The following is a 21195-nucleotide window of genomic DNA, read 5'->3' as shown; positions in this document are numbered from 1 at the left end:
CCTGTAACCAAGATGTCGTCCTGGAAGACCACGGTGCGCGGGACCGACTTCAGCAAGCTTTCCATGTTCTCTGGAATATTGCCACAGCTGATCGAATCCCAAACGGGCATCTGTTGTCAATGAAGAGACCTTTGTGCGTGTTGATGCAAGCGAGGCCCTTTTATGATTCCTCCAGCCCTTGCGTCAGGTAGGCCGAGGTCAAGTCCAGCTTTGTGAACGTTTTCCCTCCCGCCAGCGTCGCAAGTAGGTCGTCTGCCTTTGGTAGTGGGTATTGATCCTGCAGGGAGAAACGATTGATAGTTACTTTGTAATCACCACCGATTCTGACGGCGCCGTCTCTCTTGAGAACTGGAACAATCAGACTGGTCCACTCATTGAATTCGATCGGCGAAATTATGCCCTCTCGTTGCAGCCTGTCCAGCTCGATCTCCACCCTCTCTCTCATCATGTGCGGTATTGCTCTCGCCTTGTGATGGATGGGTCACGCCCCCGGAATCAAATGGATCTGCACTTTTGCTCCTTGGAACTTCCCGATGCCCAGTTCGAACAGCGAGGGGAACTTGTTTAAGACCTGGGCACATGAAGTGCCGTCGACAGATGAAAGCGCTCGAATGTTGTCCCAGTTCATGCATTTCTTTCCCAGCCAGCTCCTGCCGAACGGTGTGGGGCCATCGCTCAGTACCACCCAGAGTGGTCATTTGTGCACCGCTCCATCGTAGGAGACCTTTACAGCCGTACTGCCGATTACGGGAATTAGTTCCTTTGTGTACGTTCTCAGTTTAGTACGAATGGGAGTCAGGACTGGCCTTGAGGCCTTGCTGCACCACAATTTATCGAAAGTCTTTTTGCTCACCCGTGTCCAGCTCCATTGACACTGGGAATCAATTTCATTCAACCTTCAGCATTATCGGGGGACACTTTGTGGTAAATGTGTGCACCGTGTATACCTCTGCCTCTATCTGAGGCTCTGGTTCGTCATGATCCGCCATGGATCTGTCCTCCTCTGCAACATGGTGGTTTGCAGGATTAGCAGGGTTTGCAGCTCGCAAACATATCCTTTGAAGCGGCATGAATGGAAGCGATGATCACCTCCGCAGCGCCAACAAGGTGTTAATGGCCTTGCATTCATCACCCTTGATGGTGGGCTCTGAGACATCTGCAGACGTGCAGCTGTAGGCATGCGAGGCCTGCCCTGTAGCTTACGATTCGAAAACAACATTCACAGTATTTGCAGCAGCACTCATGTGCTGAGAGATTTGTTTGGTATGGCCACTGGTGGCCTGTGCTATCGCTATGGCTTTACTCAAGGTTGGGGTCTCTACAGTCAAAAGTTTGCAAAGTATTACTTCATGGCCAATGCCAAGTACAAAGAAATCTCTGAGCATGTGCTCCTAGTGTCCTTCAAATTCACAATGTCCTGCAAGGTGTCTTAGCTCGGCGACATAACTCGCCACTTCCTGGCCTTCAGACCTCTTGTATGTGTAGAACCGGTACCTCGCCATCAGAACGCTTTCCTTCGGATTTAGATGCTCCCGGACCAGTGTGCACAAGTCATCGTACAACTTCTCTGTGGGTTTCACTGGAGCGAGCAGATTTTTCATGAGGCCATACGTTGCTGCCCCGCAAAAGGTGAGGAGGATTGCCCTTCATTTGGCAGCGTTCGCTTCTCCTTCAAGCTCATTGGCCACAAAGTATTGGTCGAGTCACTCCACGAAGGTTTCCCAATCACCTTCCTCCGAAAATTTCTCCAGGATACCCATGGTTCTCTGCATTGTTGCGGTGGGGTTCATTATCTGTATCGCGTTGCCAGTTGTTATGTCTTGCACAAAGAATCTGACCAGATACTGTGAGCTCAAAGTAACATGTGACCATAGTCCTTTATTCAGGTCTCCAGAGTGCCTCTCCAGCCTGTGAGGCCTCCTTATGTACAGGTGCTCCCAAGGGATTGTGGGATCCCTTGGGACTCCAGGGGATGAGCCCTCTGGTGGTTAAACAAGTATTTACAGATTCACATATATAACAGGAAACTCATCTCCGAGTCAAATAGGATGGCAAGTTTGAGAACAGTGTGGTTCAGCCTCAGATAGTTGCCAAGGAGAGGGATGGAGTCAGTGGCTGGTGAACGGAGTTTGTGGCGGGAAGCGAAGACAATGGCTTCGGTCTTCCCAATATAAATCACTATTCCTTCATTGGCATTGGGGGTAAATCCTGAAACGCCAGACCTCACAGCACTGTGGGAGTAACATCACCACCCGGACTGTGGCGATCCCCTCCCCCGTCCCCTCCGCCCCTCCCAAACTCCCTGCCCCCACAATAAGTTCCTTTCCTGCTGGGCTGAAGACTGGCTGAGACATTTAATTCAGTCTGATGTCGAGCTGGGACTGAGAGCAGCAAGGGTCAAAGGGATCATGGGATCCATGAAACAGAAACAGTAGGCCATTAGCAATCAGGGCTAAAACGGGGAATCCACCCACACATTAACTGCAGTCTGGCAGTGACTACGCCTCAGTCCTCTGGCGGGACATCAGTGCACACACTGACCAGCTCACAGTATTGCCTCATCCTACTGCACTCACCGAGCAAAATAAAAGAAGAAATACTTACCGCATTTTCTCCTTTGCGAAATGTGCCTGAACACTCATTGCAAAACTACATTTGGAGCACTGTGCACAGTTCTGCTTTCCAAATATAGAGGCACAAAAAAAGATTTACATGGGTGACACCAGAATGGAGAGATTATAACTATCGGGAAAGATTTAACAGACTGGGGCGCTTTTCCCTCGAAGAGAGAAGGCTGAGGGTGACCAGAGAGGTCTTTAAGATTATGAAAGGGTTTAATTGGGTAAAAGTCGAGAAGATGGTTCCACGTGTGGGTGAGACCAGAACTAGGCGCCATAAATATAAGATAGTCTCCAATAATTCCAATAGGGAATTCAGGAGAAACTGCTTCACCCAGACAGTGGTGAGAATGTGGAACTCGCTGCCACAGGGAGTGGTTGAGCTGAATATTGGCCCTAAAATCCCAGCCTCCCCGGATCCGTGCCGAGTGTGTGCGGACCCGGGAAGGCATTGCAAAAGCCGGCATGTGCATGTGCTGAAAACCGGCTTTTACGATCCATCAAGTTCTGGCTTCACAGATCGCACGTACCTCGGCAGCCAGGACATTTGCATGGGCGAGAACGCAGTATTTGCTCATCTTTGGTCCAGCGAATGTCCTTAAAACTCTAGTGCCTGGTAAAAACAGGAGCATTGCCTACTTTTACCAGCGTAAGACATAAGAAACATATCAAAATAACATTTTAAAACACATTTTTATGTTAAAAATCTTGCCCACTGAGGTAAGTTTATTTTAAACCCCAATTACAAAACTTTAAAGAGAAATCCAAAAAATATATTTTTTCCGAAGACATTTATCAACTTTAACTTCAATTAATTTTAATTACGTGAGGTGTGTTTTTTATTTTCTATGTTGTGTTTAGTGAGGTTTTTTTTAAATTAATAGCAATGAGAACTCGTAGATATGGGAGTTCCTATCGCTATTAATTGAGAATAATTCACTTGATTGGTTGAGCAGTCACATGTGACTGCACCTTCTGCGTGGGAACCTCGAGGACGGGAGCGCGCTTTGCAGCGCGGGAAGAGAAGGCCTCCCCACCAGAATCCGGGGCATCTCTGGGACCACCATTGTTAAAATTCTCTGGTCGGATGCAATTGCCCACGGGAAGCCTCCGACTGGAATTTCAGGGCCATTATAGACGCATTTAAGGGGAAGTAGATAAGCACTGCACGGGCGCATACACGCGGGGAGACGCTGAACGGGCGCATAAGCACTTGGTAATGCTGCACACACACTGGGCAACACTACATGGGCACACACGCACTGGGCAACGCTGCACACACTGGGTAACGCTGCACACACTGGGTAACACTGCACGGGCGCGCGCACACTGGGTAACGCTGCACACACTGGGCAACACTGCACATAATGGGTAACGCTGCACGGGCGCACACACACTGGGTAACGCTGCACACACTGGGTAACGCTGCACACACTGGGTAACGCTGCACACACTGGGTAACACTGCACACACTGGGTAACACTGCACACACTGGGTAACACTGCACGGGCACACACACACTGGGTAACGCTGCACACACTGGGTAACGCTGCACACACTGGGTAACGCTGCACGGGCACACACACACTGGGTAACGCTGCACACACTGGGTAACGCTGCACACACTGGGTAACGCTGCACGGGCGCGCACACACTGGGTAACACTGCACACACTGGGTAACGCTGCACACACTGGGTAACGCTGCACGGGCGCGCACACACTGGGTAACGCTGCACACACTGGGTAACGCTGCACACACTGGGTAACACTGCACGGGCACACACACACTGGGTAACGCTGCACACACTGGGTAACGCTGCACACACTGGGTAACGCTGCACGGGCGCGCACACACTGGGTAACGCTGCACACACTGGGTAACACTGCACGGGCGCACACTCACTGGGTAACGCTGCACACACTGGGTAACACTGCACGGGCGCACACTCACTGGGTAACGCTGCACACACTGGGTAACGCTGCACGGGCGCGCACACACTGGGTAACGCTGCACACACTGGGTAACACTGCACGGGCGCACACACACTGGGTAACACTGCACACACTGGGTAACACTGCACGGGCGCACACACACTGGGTAACACTGCACACACTGGGTAACACTGCACGGGCGCACACACACTGGGTAACACTGCACACACTGGGTAACACTGCACGGGCGCGCACACACTGGGTAACGCTGATTAATCTGCAGTGTGGGTGAGCTGGGTTTTCAGTGTTGGCTGCCTGTCCATCACTGCCTCCCTCCGGCACCTGCGCTGCCTCTTGTTCTTTTTATTCTTTTCAATTCCCTCACCGACACCATCTCACTGGTTCACCCCTCACCATTCCATTAAAGACCTGTCTGGATATTCTGCAGACTATTACCTTCCCCCGGCCCACCCCTTCTCCCCATCCCCCCCAGGGTGCCCCCCAAACCCAGGCATGTGCGATCACCCCAGTTGGCACAAAGACTTCCCCACCAGGAAATGACCCTCTCTTCTCACCATGGCTGCTGATGGACTTCCAGTCCATCGCCAACATTTTATAATTGAATTTCAGGCCAGCAAACGGTTTAGTGTCAGGAACTGTGTTTCCATCTCATCAGGGATCACTCCAGGGCCAGTGATTAGTGTCTGAATCGGCTCAGATTCCATTTCTATTATGGTTATGGAAGGATTTTTCCTTGTGCGTTGGGGACTGAATGACAACTCTGCTTTCCTCTGTGCACTCACTTTATCATTGTTTTTAAGGGGAGGAATCGGCCTCCTTTGTGCCTCCGGGGTCGCTAACGGAGCGCCGAGGGACCGACCAACCGCGGCGAAATCACTTGCATGGCGAGTTAGCGCGGACGCTAACACTAACCACCACGATATCTTGCCTCTGTAGATCGTGACATCATCGGTGCAGCGTCCCGTTACTGCCCCGGATGCAACATTCACTCCATCGCCGGGCATCAACGGCAGGAGGCGTGGTCACCTCAGCCAGCCGCTAGGGGGCCGCTAATTAAAGGCAGCGGTGGTCGGGTGGGCCCAGATGTAATGATGTCCCCAGTGTGTTACTTTTTGATGTCTTTGTACCCTGCGATTGCTCAGCCCTGCACTCTCTCGGAGTGCTTGGCGATCGATCAGCCCTGTACTCTGAGAGCTTGGGGCTCTGTGCGTATCTCAGATGCTGTCAACGGCCATTCCTGGCCTTAACCTCCAATGACCTCAGCACTGGCCTTCCCTTTAAACGAGGGGAGGAGCCTGTGAATCCGGCAGTGCTGCCCCGACCAGCGGTCTGCAGCTCCCGCCCCTCTCACACCCTTCGGCATTCTGAGGGAAGTAGTTAGCGCTTGATTTAGCTCCACTTCCCTCGGAGCGCTAACGCGGAAGTTCCCGGCAGAAGCACATCTTTAGCGCCCGGCGATAAATTTGCATTCCCTGAAATGTTATCGCCCCAGGTGGGACGCTTCGCAATTTCTAGCCCTTAAACATTACCCCCCAAGCAGTTGTAAAGCTGGGACTACACAGCATGGTGTGAGAGGTGGACCATTCGCAGGTTGGTGTTGGCACCGGGACATTTTGCGGGGCTTCTCCTGAACTCCCGCTGTGACTTCGATGGGAGATTGGCAGAAACCCTGGAGAAGCAGAGTAAACGGGCGCTAACGCTGTTCCTGCAGTGTTTCTGACACCGTCACGTCACGTTACCCAGGTCCTGGGGTTTGGGGGGGGGGGGGGGGTGGTTCCCAGTTTGTGGGGGGGCCCCCATTCATGGGGCTTGGCAGAAGGTGGGGGGGGGGGGGGGATGTGCAGCTTAGCACCAGTGGACTCTGGTGTCTGTCAGCGGTGAGTGAAGGGGGAGGGCATGGTTCTAACAGCACTGGGAGGGGGCGACCCATGCCTTGATCCAACACCCTCAGTCCTGCTCCCTCCCTGCTGTCTTGCACTGTGGTCTTCAACGCTTCACTACGCTTTATCAATAAATAAAGCTGCTCTTGCTCAATCAGTGACACATTCAATGATTCAGTTGGCACATCTCTAATCTCACTGTCCATCCACTCGAACATTCAGGCACTGAGTACTGTGAGCTGTTGGACATTTACATAGATGGTCACGTCAGAGAACCCTTTCCATTAGAGACACAGACATCAACAACAACTTTATGTTTACAGTGTCTCGAACATCGGAAAACATCCGAATGTGCTTCATAACAGCATTATATTACAAAATTTAACAGCGAGCCACCCGAAGAAATAGTCGGAGAGATGGCCAAAAGCTTGGCCAAAGAGCATCTTGAAGGATGAGAGGGGTAGAGAGGTTTAGGGAGGGAATTCCAGTGCGTAGGACCTAGGCAGCTGAAGGCATGGCCACCAATTGTGGAGTGATTAAAATCAGGCCAGAATTAGAGGAACGCAGACATCTCAGGGGTTGTGGGGCTGGAGGACCCCTGATACTGCAACTAAAGCTCACATTTAAAGCTGGATTCTGACAGTAACACAGGATCCCGCTTTAAATGGGTGAGACTGATCCCTGCGGCACCCCACTAGTTACTGTTTGCCAACCTGAAAATGACCCATTTATCCCAGCTCTCTGTTTTTTGTTAGTTAGCCAATCCGCTATCCACACTATTATATTACCTCCAACACCATGAGCTCTTATCTTGTGTAGTAACCTTTTATGTGGCACCTTATCAAATACCTTTTAGAAATCCAAATACACCACATCCACTGGTTCCCCTTTATCCACCTTGCTCCTTACATCCTCAAAGAACACTTATCAAATTTGTCAAACATGATTTCCTTTTCATAAAACCATGTTGACTCTGTTTGACTGCATTATGATTATCTAAATGTCCTGCTACTACATTCTTAATAATGGACTCCAACATTTTCCCAATGATAGATGTTAGGCTAACTGGTCTATAGTTTCCTGCTTTCTGTCTGCCTCCTTTCTTAAATAGGGGCATCACATTTGACTTTTACAGTCGCTGGGACCTCCCCAGAATCCAGGAAATTTTGGTAGATTACAGCCAATGCATCTACTATCTCTGCAGCCACTTCTTTTAAGACCCTCTTTTAAGGCCATCAGGTCCAGGGGACTTGTCCACCTTTAATCCCATTAGTTTGCCTAGTGCTTTTTCTTTAGAGATAGAGATTGTTTTAATTTCCTCCCTCCCTTTTGGCCCCTGATTTTCTATTATTATTGGGATGCTTTTAGTGTCTTCTACCTTGAAGAGAGAAACATAGAAATCTCATCATCATCATCATAGGTAGTTCCTCACAATCGAGGAAGACTTGCTTCCACTCTTAAAATGCTGAACAATTGTATAGAAATTTACAGCACAGAAGGAAGCCATTTCAGCCCATTGTGGCCGCGTCAGCCGAAAAGAGTCACACGGCCCTCGGTCAGCAGCCCTGAAGGTTACATATAAACCTGTGAACAATAAACAATGGCGGAAAGGTAAAGAGCATCTGGCCCAACCAGTCCGCCCCACACAACTGAGACACCCCTTATACTGAAACATTCTACACACCACCCCAACCGGAGCCACGCGATCTCCTGGGAGGGGCAAAAACCAGATAAAAACCCAGGTCAATTGGGGAAAAAAAAAAAAAAAAAAAAAAAAAAATCGAGGAAAATTCCTCTCCGACCCATTCAGGCAATTGAAACTAGTCCAGGAGATCACCCTGGCCGTATTCGATTCCCTGCAGTACTTACCATTATATCTGCGCCAGCCAACAAGAGCTTATCCAGTCTAATCCCAATTACCAACTCTTGACCTCTCCACCAAGGGAAATAGGCCCTTGCTATCCACTATATTTAGGCCCCTCAAAATTTTATACACCTCAATGAGGTCTCCTCTCAACCTCCTCTGTTCCAATGAGAACAAACCCAGCCTATCCAATCTATCCTCATAGCTAAGATTCCATTCCAGGAAGCTTTCTGGTAAATCTCCTCTGCACCCTCTCCAGTGCAATCACGTCCTTCCTATAATACGGCAACCAGAAACGCACGCAGTTCTAACCAGAGTATTATACAATTTAAACATAACCTCCCTGCTCTTATATTCTATGTCTTGGCCAATAAAGGCAAGCATTCCGTATGCCTTGTTAACCACCTTATCCACCTGGCCTGCTACTTTCAGCGATGTGTGGACAAGCACTCCAAGGTCCTTTTGTTCATTTACACTTCTAAGTGGCCTACCATTTAATGTGTATCCCCTTTCCTTATTAGCCTTCCCCACACTTCTCCAAATTAAATTCCATTTGCACTGTTCTGCCCACTTGACCAGTCGATTGATATCCTCCTGCACTTTCCTCTTCATTATCAACCACACAGTCAATTTTAGTGTAATCTGCAAACTTCTTAATCATACTCCCAATATTCAAATCTAGATCATTGATATATACCACAAAACACAATGGATCCAGTACTGAGCCCTGCGGAACCCCACTGGAAACATCCTTTTAGTCACAAAAACATCCATCAGCCATCAGTTACAAAATATTTGTTCAAAGTCTCTGCCATTTCCCATTATTAATTCTCCATCTCATCCTCCAAGTGACCAACGTTTACTTTAGCTACTCTCTTCCTTTTTATATACCTGTATGTATCTTGAGTCTCGACACCGAGAGCACGCAGAAATCAAGTGCAGGCAGCGGAAGGAGTGTGCGGCAAACCAGACTCCCCACCCAGCCTTTCCTTCAACCACTGTCTGTACCACCTGTGACAGAGACTGTAATTCCCATATTGGACTGTTCAGTCACCTGCGAACTCACTTTTAGAGTGGAAGCAAGTCTTCCTCGATTTCAAGGGACTGCCTATGATGATGATACCTGTAAAAGCTCTCACTGTCTGTTTTATATTTCTTGGTTAGTTTACTCTCAATCTATTTATCACCCTTTTTTAAAAAAAAAAGTCATCCTTTGTTGGTTTCTAAAAATATTCCAATCCTCTGGCCTTCCACTAATCTTTGCAACATTGTATGCTTTTTCTTTCAATTTGAAACCATCCTTTACTTTCTTAGTTAGCCACGGATGGTCCATCCTTCTCTTAGTCTTTCTTTCTCAGTGGAACGGCGAGGGGAATGATCTAAGCACCCGGAGCGACAATTATTTCTATGGTCGTCAAAACAAATCCACAGGACGTTCTTAGCGACAGCCACTGCCGCCCCTTGTCCTGTTCACACGTTACTGAGACTCGCAGTGAAGCGATGGTCCGTGACCAGGAAGTTTTCGTCTAATAGTGAAACAGTATGTAGATTTAAGCCGTGTGTTTGAGCAGGCACCGAGGAGTACTCAAGTAACCAGGGTGTCTCTCTGCTCATTCGGCCAGTGTTAAACTCTTTGAACAGAGCTCCTGTGGGCAGTCCACAGAGACACTGATCCTAACCCAAGACCCCGCGGTCGCGGTACAGACCCACCACCCTTACCTGCTCCAAGCTGCTGCTCTGCCGCCCACCTGAGCCCAGGTAAATACACCGGGCACTGACCCCGCCCCCCGCTCCTGGACCAATCACACGGTGGCACCGCCCCCACTTTGCAGGGAGACTCATTGGTCGGAAGCTGATGGGCAGCTCAATGATCCAATCAGACTGACCGGCCCACAGTTTGCGCAAAACCAACCAGGAGGCAGTGGGACTGACGGGAGAGAGCTGGACTGACCGGGAGGGACTGAGACTGACCAGGAGAGACCGGGAGAGAATTGGAGAGATCTGGACTGATCGGGACTGACCTGGACTGTCCAGGAGACAGTGAGATGGACTGGGAGGGAGCGGGACTGACCGGAGGCAGCGGGACTGACCGGGAGAGAGCTGGACTGGCCGGGAGAGAGCTGGACTGACCGGGAGACAGTGGGATGGACTGGGAGGGAGCGGGACTGACCGGAGGCAGCGGGACTGACCGGGAGAGAGCTGGACTGGCCGGGAGAGAGCTGGACTGACCGGGAGACAGTGGGATGGACTGGGAGGGAGCGGGACTGACCGGGAGGGAGTGGGACTGACCGAGAGGGAGCGGGACTGACCGGAGGCAGCGGGACTGGCCGGGAGAGAGCTGGACTGGCCGGGAGAGAGCTAGACTGACCGGGAGACAGTGGGATGGACTGGGAGGGAGCGGGACTGACCGGGAGGGAGTGGGACTGACCGAGAGGGAGCGGGACTGACCGGAGGCAGCGGGACTGGCCGGGAGAGAGCTGGACTGGCCGGGAGAGAGCTAGACTGACCGGGAGGGAGTGGGACTGACCGGGAGAGACCGGGACTGACCGGGAGAGACCTGGACTGTCCGGGAGAGACCTAGACTGACCAGGAGAGAGTAGGATGGACTGGGAGGGAGCGGGACTGACCGGGAGGGAGCGGGACTGACCGGGAGGCAGTGGGACTGACCAGGAGAGAGCAGGATGGACTGGGAGGGAGCGGGACTGACTAGGAGGGAGCGGGACTGACCGGGAGGGACTGGGACTGATTGGGAGGGAGTGGGACTGACCAGGAGAGAGCTGGACTGACCAGGGGAGGCCTGGAATGACCGGGAGAGAGCGGGACTGACCGTGAGAGAATTGAAGATATCTGAACTGACCGGGAGTGAGATGGACTGACCGGGAATGACCTGAATGGACTATGAGACAGCTGGACTGACCGGAAGAGAGCAGGACTGACCGGGAGAGAGCAGGATGGCCTGGGAGGGAGCAGGACTGACCGGGAGGGAGCGGGACTGACCAGGGGACAGTGGGACTGACCGGTGGACAGTGGGACTGACCGGGAGAGAGCGGGACTGATCGGCTGAGAAAGCAGGATGGACTGGGAGGGAGCGGGACTGACCGGGAGAGAGCGGGACTGATCGGCTGAGAAAGCAGGATGGACTGGGAGGGAGCGGTGGGACTGACCGGGAGGCAGTGGGACAAACTGGGGGACAGTGGGACTGACCGGGAGGCAGTGGGACTGACCGAGAGGCAGTGGGACTGACCAGGAGAGCGCGGGACTGACCGGGAGGCAGTGGGACTGACTGGGAGGCAGTGGGACTGACCGAGAGGCGGTGGGACTGACCGGGAGGCAGTGGGACTGACCGAGAGGCGGTGGGACTGACCCGGAGGCGGTGGGACTGACCGAGAGGCAGTGGGACTGACCCGGAGGCAGTGGGACTGACCGGGAGGCAGTGGGACTGATCGAGAGGCGGTGGGACTGACCGGGAGGGAGCAAGACTGACCAGGAGGGAGCAAGACTGATCGAGAGGCGGTGGAACTGACCGGGAGGCAGTGGGACTGAGCGAGAGGCAGTGGGACTGACCCGGAGGCAGTGGGACTGACTGAGAGGCGGTGGGACTGACCGGGAGGCGGTGAGACTGACCGAGAGGCGGTGGGACTGACCGGGAGGGAGCCGGACTGACCGGGAGGGAGCAGGACTGACCGGGAGGGAGCAAGACTGACCAGGAGGGAGCAGGACTGACCGGGAGGGAGAAAGACTGACCGAGAGAGAGCGGGATTGACCGGGAGGGAGCGGGGCTGACAGGGAGAGAGCGGGGCTGACCGGGGGACAGTGGGACTGACCGGGAGAGAGCGGGACTGACTGGGAGGGAGCAGGACTGACCGGAGAGAGCGGGACTGACCGGGAGGGAGCGGGACTGACCGGAGGGAGTGGGGCTGCTGAGGGGGCACGCAGCATTATCTGGTTACTAGTTTGTAGAGCTCTTTGTAAATAGTTTGTAGAGCTGTTGATTTGGGAGTGGCTGAGCCAGTCCCAAATCAATAGACTCATAAGACTCAATAAAACCCCAGCCAGTTGGTTTCGGGGGATCCACGACCAGACAGGTGGTTGTGAGCCTGGCGGATGAATTGGTAATGTGCAGTGTGATTGTTAAACCTTTGCTAATACTGCTACAACTACAGTGAGAGTGAGAGTGATCCCAGGACACTGTGAGAGGAGGAGGAAGTAAAGCTGCCTTCTAGGTACAATCTACAGGGAGATTGTGAGTGTCTGGTCGGAGGAGGAGAGGAGCCTGGAGAGAGGAGAGGAGGGAAATACTCCTGTTACTGCTGCAGAGTTTGAGAGAGGGGGAAGGAACAGCTGCCATTCGACTACTCACCAGCTGTGTGGAAGGAGGGAGAGCCATTGTCACCATCAACAGGTGGCTGTATTTTGGTGCACTCCCCCAAAAAAGACTTTGCTTAATCGGTGGGGGGAAGGAAAGAAGATAAATAAAAACATTGTAGCGGGGGGTGGGGGGGGGGGGGGGGCGTGCAAGTGTGTGGGGTTCTTGCAAACAACTAGGCCCCACACACCACTGGAGGCACCCCTCCCCCATTGCCTGGCCCAGGTTGGCTGGAGCTACCTGGGTGCTTTTTCTTTCGCAATTAACTAATTAGCATCATTTGGAGGACTGTGCCTGGGTGGTTCCAGCCATCCTGGGTGAAGATATCTCCTCCCCGCCAGAAGAATATAAAGACTTTGTTTGTGATCCGGGGAGTGCATCCCCTGCAAGCACCCACCCAGCGCTGTGAGGAGTGCCTGATACCACAGCCTCCCTCTTCCCCACACCCCTTCCCCCCCACTGTCTCTCCTCTCTCTCTCTCGCTCTCACTGAGAGCCTCTTTTAAAATATATTTTATAAAACAAACAACGACTGAGCAGAGGGAAAAGAGCCCCTCCCCAATTGTCGAAAGTTGGGGAGAGGTGTGCCTTGTTATAAGCCCCCTCTGCTCATCAACGAGGCCAATCAAGACCTTTAAAGCCTGTGACTTTGGGGTGAGTGTAGCCCTTAAAGGGATCCCGATATGGCGAGTCCATCTTTGCTGGTGGGGGGGGCCAGCACAAATTTCTGCGCGCGTGGCAGCAAAGGCCACGGCAGCTCCTGCTGCCCAGCCACCTTTCAGACTCATTACTAAAAAGAACGGGGTCAAGAGCTACACTCGCCCCAACAAGACCATCGAGGAGTGCGTGAGGGCCTCGGCCGTTGTCGCCGCCTCCAAAATGTACGGGAAGGCTGTGGTCTTCCTGGGGTCGGAGCGGGCGGTGTCCCTGGCCCTCAGTCAGGGGCTCACGGTGAACGGGACCTTCCTGCCAGTGGATCCTCCCGAGACCACCGCGCAGAGGGTCGTCATGTCGAACGTCCCGCCCTTTGTTCCCGGTGAGCTCCTCCTTCCCCACCGACATCAACTGGGGGAGATGAGGTCGGGGATAACGCCGATTCCGTTCGGCTTCAGGGAGGCCAGCCTCCGTCATGTGTTCTCCTTCTGGCACCAGCTTTTCGTTCAGCTGGCCCGGGAGGAGGTAACAGAGGGTACATTCAGTGTGGTAGAATTCTTTATTAAGATGGAGAGTGACACAGTTAATTCAGAGACTAGGATCCTGAACTGAAGGAAAGGCAACTTTGATGGTATGAGACGTGAATTGGCTAGAATAGACTGGCGAGTGATACTTAAAGGGTTGACGGTGGATAGGCAATGGCAAACATTTAAAGATCACGGATGAACTTCAACATTTGTACATGCCTGGAGTAAAAATAAAACGGGGAAGGTGGCTCAACTGTGGCTAACAAGGGAAATTAAGGATAGTGTTAAATCCAAGGAAGAGGCATGTAAATTGGCCAGAAAAAGCAGCAAACCTGAGGACTAGGAGAATTTTATAATACAGCAGAGGAGGACAAAGGGTTTAATTAGGAGGGGGAAAATAGAGTATGAGAGGAAGCTTGCTGGGAACATAAAAACTGACTGCAAAAGCTTCTATAGATATGTGAAGAGAAAAAGATTAGTGAAGACAAATGTAGGTCCTTTGCAGTCAGATTCAGTTGAATTTATAATGGGGAACAAAGAAATGGCGGACCAGTTAAACAAATTCTTTGATTCTGTCTTCACGAAGGAAGACACAAATAACCTTTCGGAAATAGTAAGGGACCGAGGGCCGAGTGAGAAGGAGGAACTGAAGAAAATCCTTATTAGGCTGGAAATTGTGTTCAGGAAATTGATGGAATTGAAGGCCAATAAATCCCCAGGGCCTGATAGTCTGCATCTCAGAGTACTTAAGGAAGTAGCCCTCGAAATATTGGATGCATTGGTGATCATTATCAACTCTGGATCGGTTCCAATGGACTGGAGGGTAGCTAATGTAACACCACTTTTTAAGAAGGGAGAGAGAGAGAAAATGGGTAATTATAGACCGGTTAGCCTGACATCAGTAATGGGGAAAATGTTGGAATCAATTATTAAAGATGAAATAGCAGCATATTTGGAAAGCAGTGATGGGATTGGTCCAAGTCAGCATGGATTTATGAAAGGGAAATCATGCTTGACAAATCTCGAATTTTTTGAGGATGTAACTGGTAGAGTGGACAAGGGAGAACCAGTGGATGTGGTGTATTTGGACTTTCAAAAGGCTTTTGATAAGGTCCCACACAAGAGATTGGTGTGCAAAATTAAAGCACATGGTATTGGGGGTAATGTACTGACGTGGATAGAGAACTGGTTGGCAGACAGGAAGCAGAGAGTCGGGATAAACGGGTCCTTTTCAGAATGGCAGGCAGTGACTAGTGGAGTGCCACAGGGCTCAGTGCTGGGACCCCAGCTATTTACAATATACATTAATGATTTGGATGAGTGAATTGAGTGTAATATCTCCAAGTTTGCAGATGACACTAAGCTGGGTGGTGGTGTGAGCTGTGAGGACGACGCTAAAAGGCTGCAGGGTGACTTGGACAGGTTCGGTGAGTGGGCAAACGAGTGGCAGATGCAGTATAATGTGGATAAATGTGAGGTTATCCACTTTGGTGGCAAAAACAGGAAGGCAGAATATTATCTGAATGGCGGCAGATTAGGAAAAGGGGAGGTGCAACGAGACCTGGGTGTCATGGTACATCAGTCATTGAAAGTTGGCATGCATGTACAGCAGGCGGTTAAGAAAGCAAATGGTATGTTGGCCTTCATAGCTAGGGGATTTGAATATAGGAGCAGGGAGGTCTTACTGTAGTTGTGCAGGGCCTTGGTGAGGCCTCACCTGGAATATTGTGTTCAGTTTTGGTCTCCTAATCTGAGGAAGGACATTTTTGCTATTGAGGGAGTGCAGCGAAGGTTCACCAAACTGATTCCCGGGATGGCAGGACTGACATATGAGGAGAGACTGTATCGACTGGGCCTGTATTCACTGGAGTTTAGAAGGATGAGAGGGGATCTCATAGAAACATATAAAATTCTGACGGGACCGGACAGGTTAGATGCAAGAAGAATGTTACCAATGTTGGGGAAGTCCAGAACCAGGGGACATAGTCTAAGGATTAGGGGTAAGCCATTTAGGACTGAGATGAGGAGAAACTTCTTCAGTCAGAGAGTTGTTAACCTGTGGAATTCCCTACCGCAGAAAGTTGTTGATGCAAGTTTAGTGGATATATTCAAGAGGGAGTTAGATATGGCCCTTACGGCTAAAGGGATCAAGGGGTATGGAGAGAAAGCAGGAAAGGGGTACTGAGGGAATGATCAGCCATGATCTTATTGAATGGCGGTGCAGACTCGAAGGGCCGAATGGCCTACTCCTGCAGCTATGTTTCTATGGTCCACGAGGGGGCTGCCTACCGCGTCTTCTGGAGGTGGGGCACGTTTGCAAAATCTGCCCTGCCTCCAAGACCGCTAAAACAGCCAAAGCAGCCAAGGCTGGTGCCATCGCCACTTCTCTCCCTAGTACCGTTCACGTGCCGGGAGCCATAGGTGTGCGGGCATCGTTGGAGGCCTTTGTCTTCATGGCCTCCGGCGGGAGGGGGAAGAGCATCTGTGCGGAAAGAGGGCGCGGAAGAAAACAAATAAACACCCTCTGGACAGTTCCCTCAGTGGGCTGCACAGCCCAATCAACGCACTATCGCCGGTGAGCGCGGTGCATTCTGAGCCGGGGCCCGAGCCCCTGACCACACCGGCCTCTGCGGGGAGTTTGTCACCTGTGGTCGGGCTCGGGCAAGTCAATCGGAAGGAGGGAGCGGAAGTGGGTGCCCCAGCAGACCTGGAGTTCTCCCTGCTGCCACGTCCCTCCAGGAAAAAAAGGAGGCACCACTCCAAGGAAGCGAAGGATGACCAAAGTCCCTCCGTGGAGGAGTTGGTGCCCAGCGCGAGTCCTGCATCCCCCACCAGTGCTCCCAATGCGTGCCGAAGGCGGCGGGGGCGGGGGGGGTGGCGGGGTTCTGTCCCTCGGGAGGGCCAGACATCCAAGGCTGCCCAGCCTGAGCGTCCCGGGAATGGGGAACAAGAACTGCCACTTGCGCAGGGCCGCCGGGCCGAGCGTGCCGGGGACTGAGGCGGGCGGGGCCGATGAGGCCGAGTCCAAACCCGCCCAGCCAATTATTGGCATCTCCCGGGATCTGCTCAGGCTGGGAAAAGTACAAGATTTTAATGCACTTTGTGAACATGCACCTGCTGGGCCGGGGGGTGGTAGCGGGGAGGGTGTGGAACCCCAATCATCGTCTCTGGCATTGGAGCCGTGCCACTTGGAGGACCTGGAGCTGTTTTTCGGCCCGGGCTCTCCATGCTCCCTGGTGCCTGGGGCGGAGGGGGACCCTTGTCCGCTGCCGCTTCCTGACCAGGCATCCCAGGGGGAGGCCATGGAGGACACCTCTGCCGACGATCCTGGGGGTGGGATCGTGACAGAGTTAGGGCTGGATGGTGCGGCCGGGCTGTTTGCCGTACCACGTGCGGTCGACCGACCGGCTGCTGGTGGCAACCTCCCGGAGGGGGACGGGGACTCGGTGGAAGGCGCGGGAGAAGATCTGGAGTCCATCACCAGTGAGGTGGTGGATATCCTCGTGCCCGCCGCTGAGCCCCGCCCTCATCCCTGCCAAGGAACTCCGGGACTTTTGGCGCAATGCCAGGGTCGCCCATCTGGCCTTGGACAAATGGTCCGAGCCGGCGCTGCTCATCAGGTCTGTCCGCGCCGCTGTTAAAACCATGGCCGCGGGCGGGACACTATCAAAAACAGAAGCCCTTGAGCTGAGCCGGCTCAGAACGTTCCTCGCGAGGCTGCTGAGGGAGTGGAGGTCAACAAACGACTCCACTGCCCCCACTCCCCACCATCTTTAAGTTAGAGGTTGCACTATGCTTTTGTCATGAAGATAACCATAGCCAGCCTCAACATGAACGGCAGCAGAGAGGCACGCCGTAGATTTAACAATTTTTCGCTCCTGTGGGAGGGGAAATATGCGGTGTGCTTCCTGCAAGAAACCCACACCGTTCCGGGAGACGAGGCCAAGTGGCTCCTGGAATGGCAAGGTGAGGTCTGTATGAGCCACCTCACCGCCACTTCTTGTGGGGTGGTCTTCTTGCTGGCCCCACATTTTCAGCTGGAGCCTGTGCCAGGCCGCTTGCTGCATGTCAGGCTTCACCTGGGGGATGTGCCGCTCCATCTCGTGAACGTGTACGCCCCTCAGCCTGGCCCGCAGCAAACGCGCTTCTTCGAAGAAGTGTCCGCTCTTCTTGGCTCCGTCGATGTCGATGGCTGCATTGTCCTCGGGGGGAGGATTTTAACTGCACCCTCGAGGCGAGGGACCGCTCCGGTGCCCCGCAGAGCATGACGGCGATGGAGAAGTTGAGGGACCTGGTCGGGTCCTTCGACTTGATGGACGTCTGGCGAAATCTCCATCCCGACTCCAGCGCCTTTACTTGGGTGAGGCCTGGAAGAGGATGGTCCAGAATCGACCGTCTTTACGTGTCTCGGGCGTATGTTTCCTGCATTCCGGCAGCCTCCATGCGGCCGGTGCCGTGTTCGGACCACCACCTGGTGTGGACGGAGCTCGCTTCGCTCCGCGCGAGGACAGGGTCCGCGTACTGGCATTTTAACAACTAGCTGCTGGAGGACGTGCGGTTCCAGGACTCGTTCCGTTGTTTCTGGGCCGACTGGAGAAGGAAGCAGGGGGGCTTCCCCTCCTTGAGGCTATGGTGGGATGTGGGCAAGGCTCACGTCCGTCTCTTGTGTCAAGAGTACGCGAGGGGGTCAACCAAGAGGCGGGCGGCCAGGGTCGGCGCCTCGAAAAAGAGGTGCTCGACCTGGAGTCCCGTCTCGGTCAAGTCGTCGAGGACCCGGCCCTGCGGACGGTGTACGAAGCGAAGAAGGCCGCGCTGAAGGACCTGCAGCTCGTCGGGTCCCGAGGCACAGTCGTGAGATCGTGGTTCCTGCGGGATCTGGACCGCGGCTCCCCCTTCTTCTACTCGCTGGAAAAAAGACAGAGTGTCCGTAAGCAGCTCTTGACGCTGCTGGCCGACGACGGCTCTCTCGTCTCGGATCCGGAGGGCGTCAACAACAGGGCCTGTGAATATTACGGGGCTCTGTTCTCTCTGGATCTGTCCAGTGAGGAAGTGCGTAAAGTTTTGTGGGAGGACCTGCCGAAGGTCGGCCCGGAGGGTGCCGAAAACCTGGAAGCTCCGCTAAGCCTGGCGGAGCTGACCGGCGCCCTCGACCAGCTCTCGAGGGGAAAAGCTCCGGGGCTGGACGGGCTGACCATGGATTTCCACAGGGCATTCTGGGACGCTCAAAAGGCCAGCGGGAGATCGAGAGCCAGCGGCAGTTGGTGAGAGGGGAGCGGCCTATAAAAGGCCCAGCGGGAGATCGAGAGCCAGCGTACCGGTGCAGCTACAGCGGGAGAGAAAGCAAAATAGAAGTAGAAAGGAATCAAAAAGTGACGTCACAGCCAATGGGGTAAGTGATTGGCTGGTGATTGGTGAGTAGCTTTTCTTTTATTTTTTATATCAGTAAGTGAACTTTAGCATTGTTATTACCAATTTTAGGGTATCTAAGGTTAAGGCATGGCAGGAGAGCTCGGTCACGTGATATGCTCCTCCTGTACCATGTGGGAACTCGGGGACACTTCCAGTGTCCCTGGGGGCTACATGTGTGGGAAGTGTATCCGCCTCGAGCTCTTGACGGTCCATGTTGCGGAATTGGAGCTGAGGGTGGATTCACTCTGGAGCATCCACGATGCTGAGAATGACGTGAGTATCACGTGTAGTGAGTTGGTCCTACCGCAGGAGAAGGGTCCACAGCCAGATAGGGAATGGAAGACCAGCAGGTAGAGCAGTGCAAGGAAGGTAGTGCAGCGATCCCCTGTGGTCATCCCCCTGCAAAACAGATACACCGCTTTGAGTACTGTTGGGGGGGATGACTCATCAGGGGAGGGCAGCAGCAGCCAAGTTCATGGCACCGTGGCTGGCTCTGCTGCACAGGAGGGCAGGAAAAAGATTGGGAATGCGATAGTGATAGGGGATTCAATGGTGAGGGGAATAGATAGGCGTTTCTGCGGCCGCAACCGAGACTCCAGGATGGTATGTTGCCTCCCTGGTGCAAGGGTCAAGGATGTCTCGGAGCGGGTGCAGGACATTCTGAAATGGGAGGGAGAACAGCCAGTTGTCGTGGTGCACATTGGTACCAACGACATAGGTAAAAAAAGGGATGAGGTCCTACGAAAAGAATTTAAGGAGCTAAGAGCTAAATTAAAAAGTAGGACCTCAAAAGTAGTAATCTCGGGATTGCTACCAGTGCCACGTGCTAGTCAGAGTAGGAATCGCAGGATAGCGCAGATGAATACGTGGCTTGAGCAGTGGTGCAGCAGGGAGGGATTCAAATTCCTGGGGCATTAGAACCGGTTCTGGGGGATGTGGGACCAGTACAAACCGGACGGTCTGCACCTGGGCAGGACCGGAACCAATGTCCTAGGGGGAGTGTTTGCTAGTGCTGTTGGGGAGGAGTTAAACTAATATGGCAGGGGGATGGGAACCTATGCAGGGAGACAGAGGGAAATAAAAGGGAGGCAAAAGCAAAAGACAGAAAGGAGATGAAGAAAAGTGGAGGGCAGAGAAACCCAAGGCAAAGAACAAAAAGGGCCACTGTACAGCAAAATTCTAAAAGGACAAAGGGTGTTAAAAAAACAAGCCTGAATGCTTTGTGTCTTAATGCAAGGAGTATCCGCAATAAGGTGGATGAATTAACTGTGCAAATAGATGTTAACAAATATGATGTGATTGGGATTACGGAGACGTGGCTCCAGGATGATCAGGGCTGGGAACTCAACATCCAGGGGTATTCAACATTCAGGAAGGATAGAATAAAAGGAAAAGGAGGTGGGGTAGCATTGCTGGTTAAAGAGGAGATTAATGCAATAGTTAGGAAAGACATTAGCTTGGATGATGTGGAATCTATATGGGTAGAGCTGCAGAACACTAAAGGGCAAAAAACGTTAGTGGGAGTTGTGTACAGACCTCCAAACAGTAGTAGTGATGTTGGGGAGGGCATCAAACAGGAAATTAGGAGTGCATGCAATAAAGGTGCAGCAGTTATAATGGGTGACTTTAATATGCACATAGATTGGGCTAGCCAAACTGGAAGCAATACGGTGGAGGAGGATTTCCTGGAGTGCATAAGGGATGGTTTTCTAGACCAATATGTCGAGGAACCAACTAGGGGAGAGGCCATCTTAGACTGGGTGTTGTGTAATGAGAGAGGATTAATGAACAATCTCATGGGGAAGAGTGACCATAATATGGTGGAATTCTGCATTAGGATGGAGAATGAAACAGTTAATTCAGAGACCATAGTCCAGAACTTAAAGAAGGGTAACTTTGAAGGTATGAGGCGTGAATTGGCTAA

General features: G+C 52.6%; 1 protein-coding gene across 3 annotated transcripts in view; it reads right to left on the bottom strand.

The window, feature by feature from the left end:
• LOC139237997 (ultra-long-chain fatty acid omega-hydroxylase-like) overlaps positions 1–10072 on the bottom strand; it is a 64042-nt gene extending 53970 nt beyond the window's left edge. For 2 of the 3 annotated variants that reach the window (XM_070867382.1, XM_070867383.1), the window contains exon 1: positions 3149–3231. In XM_070867382.1, the coding sequence (XP_070723483.1) occupies positions 3149–3171 (23 nt within the window). In that variant the 5' untranslated portion in view covers positions 3172–3231. Of the gene's footprint in view, positions 1–3148; positions 3232–10035 lie in introns of those variants that run through there. The other variant, XM_070867385.1, reaches the window with a different exon arrangement.
• Positions 10073–21195: the final 11123 nt, after the last annotated feature.

This window comes from Pristiophorus japonicus, chromosome 24 (assembly GCF_044704955.1).
Source record: "Pristiophorus japonicus isolate sPriJap1 chromosome 24, sPriJap1.hap1, whole genome shotgun sequence".
Lineage (NCBI taxonomy): Eukaryota > Metazoa > Chordata > Chondrichthyes > Pristiophoridae > Pristiophorus > Pristiophorus japonicus.
Note: the sequence above shows the minus strand (reverse complement) of the source record. Positions and strands in the feature narration are given on the sequence as shown.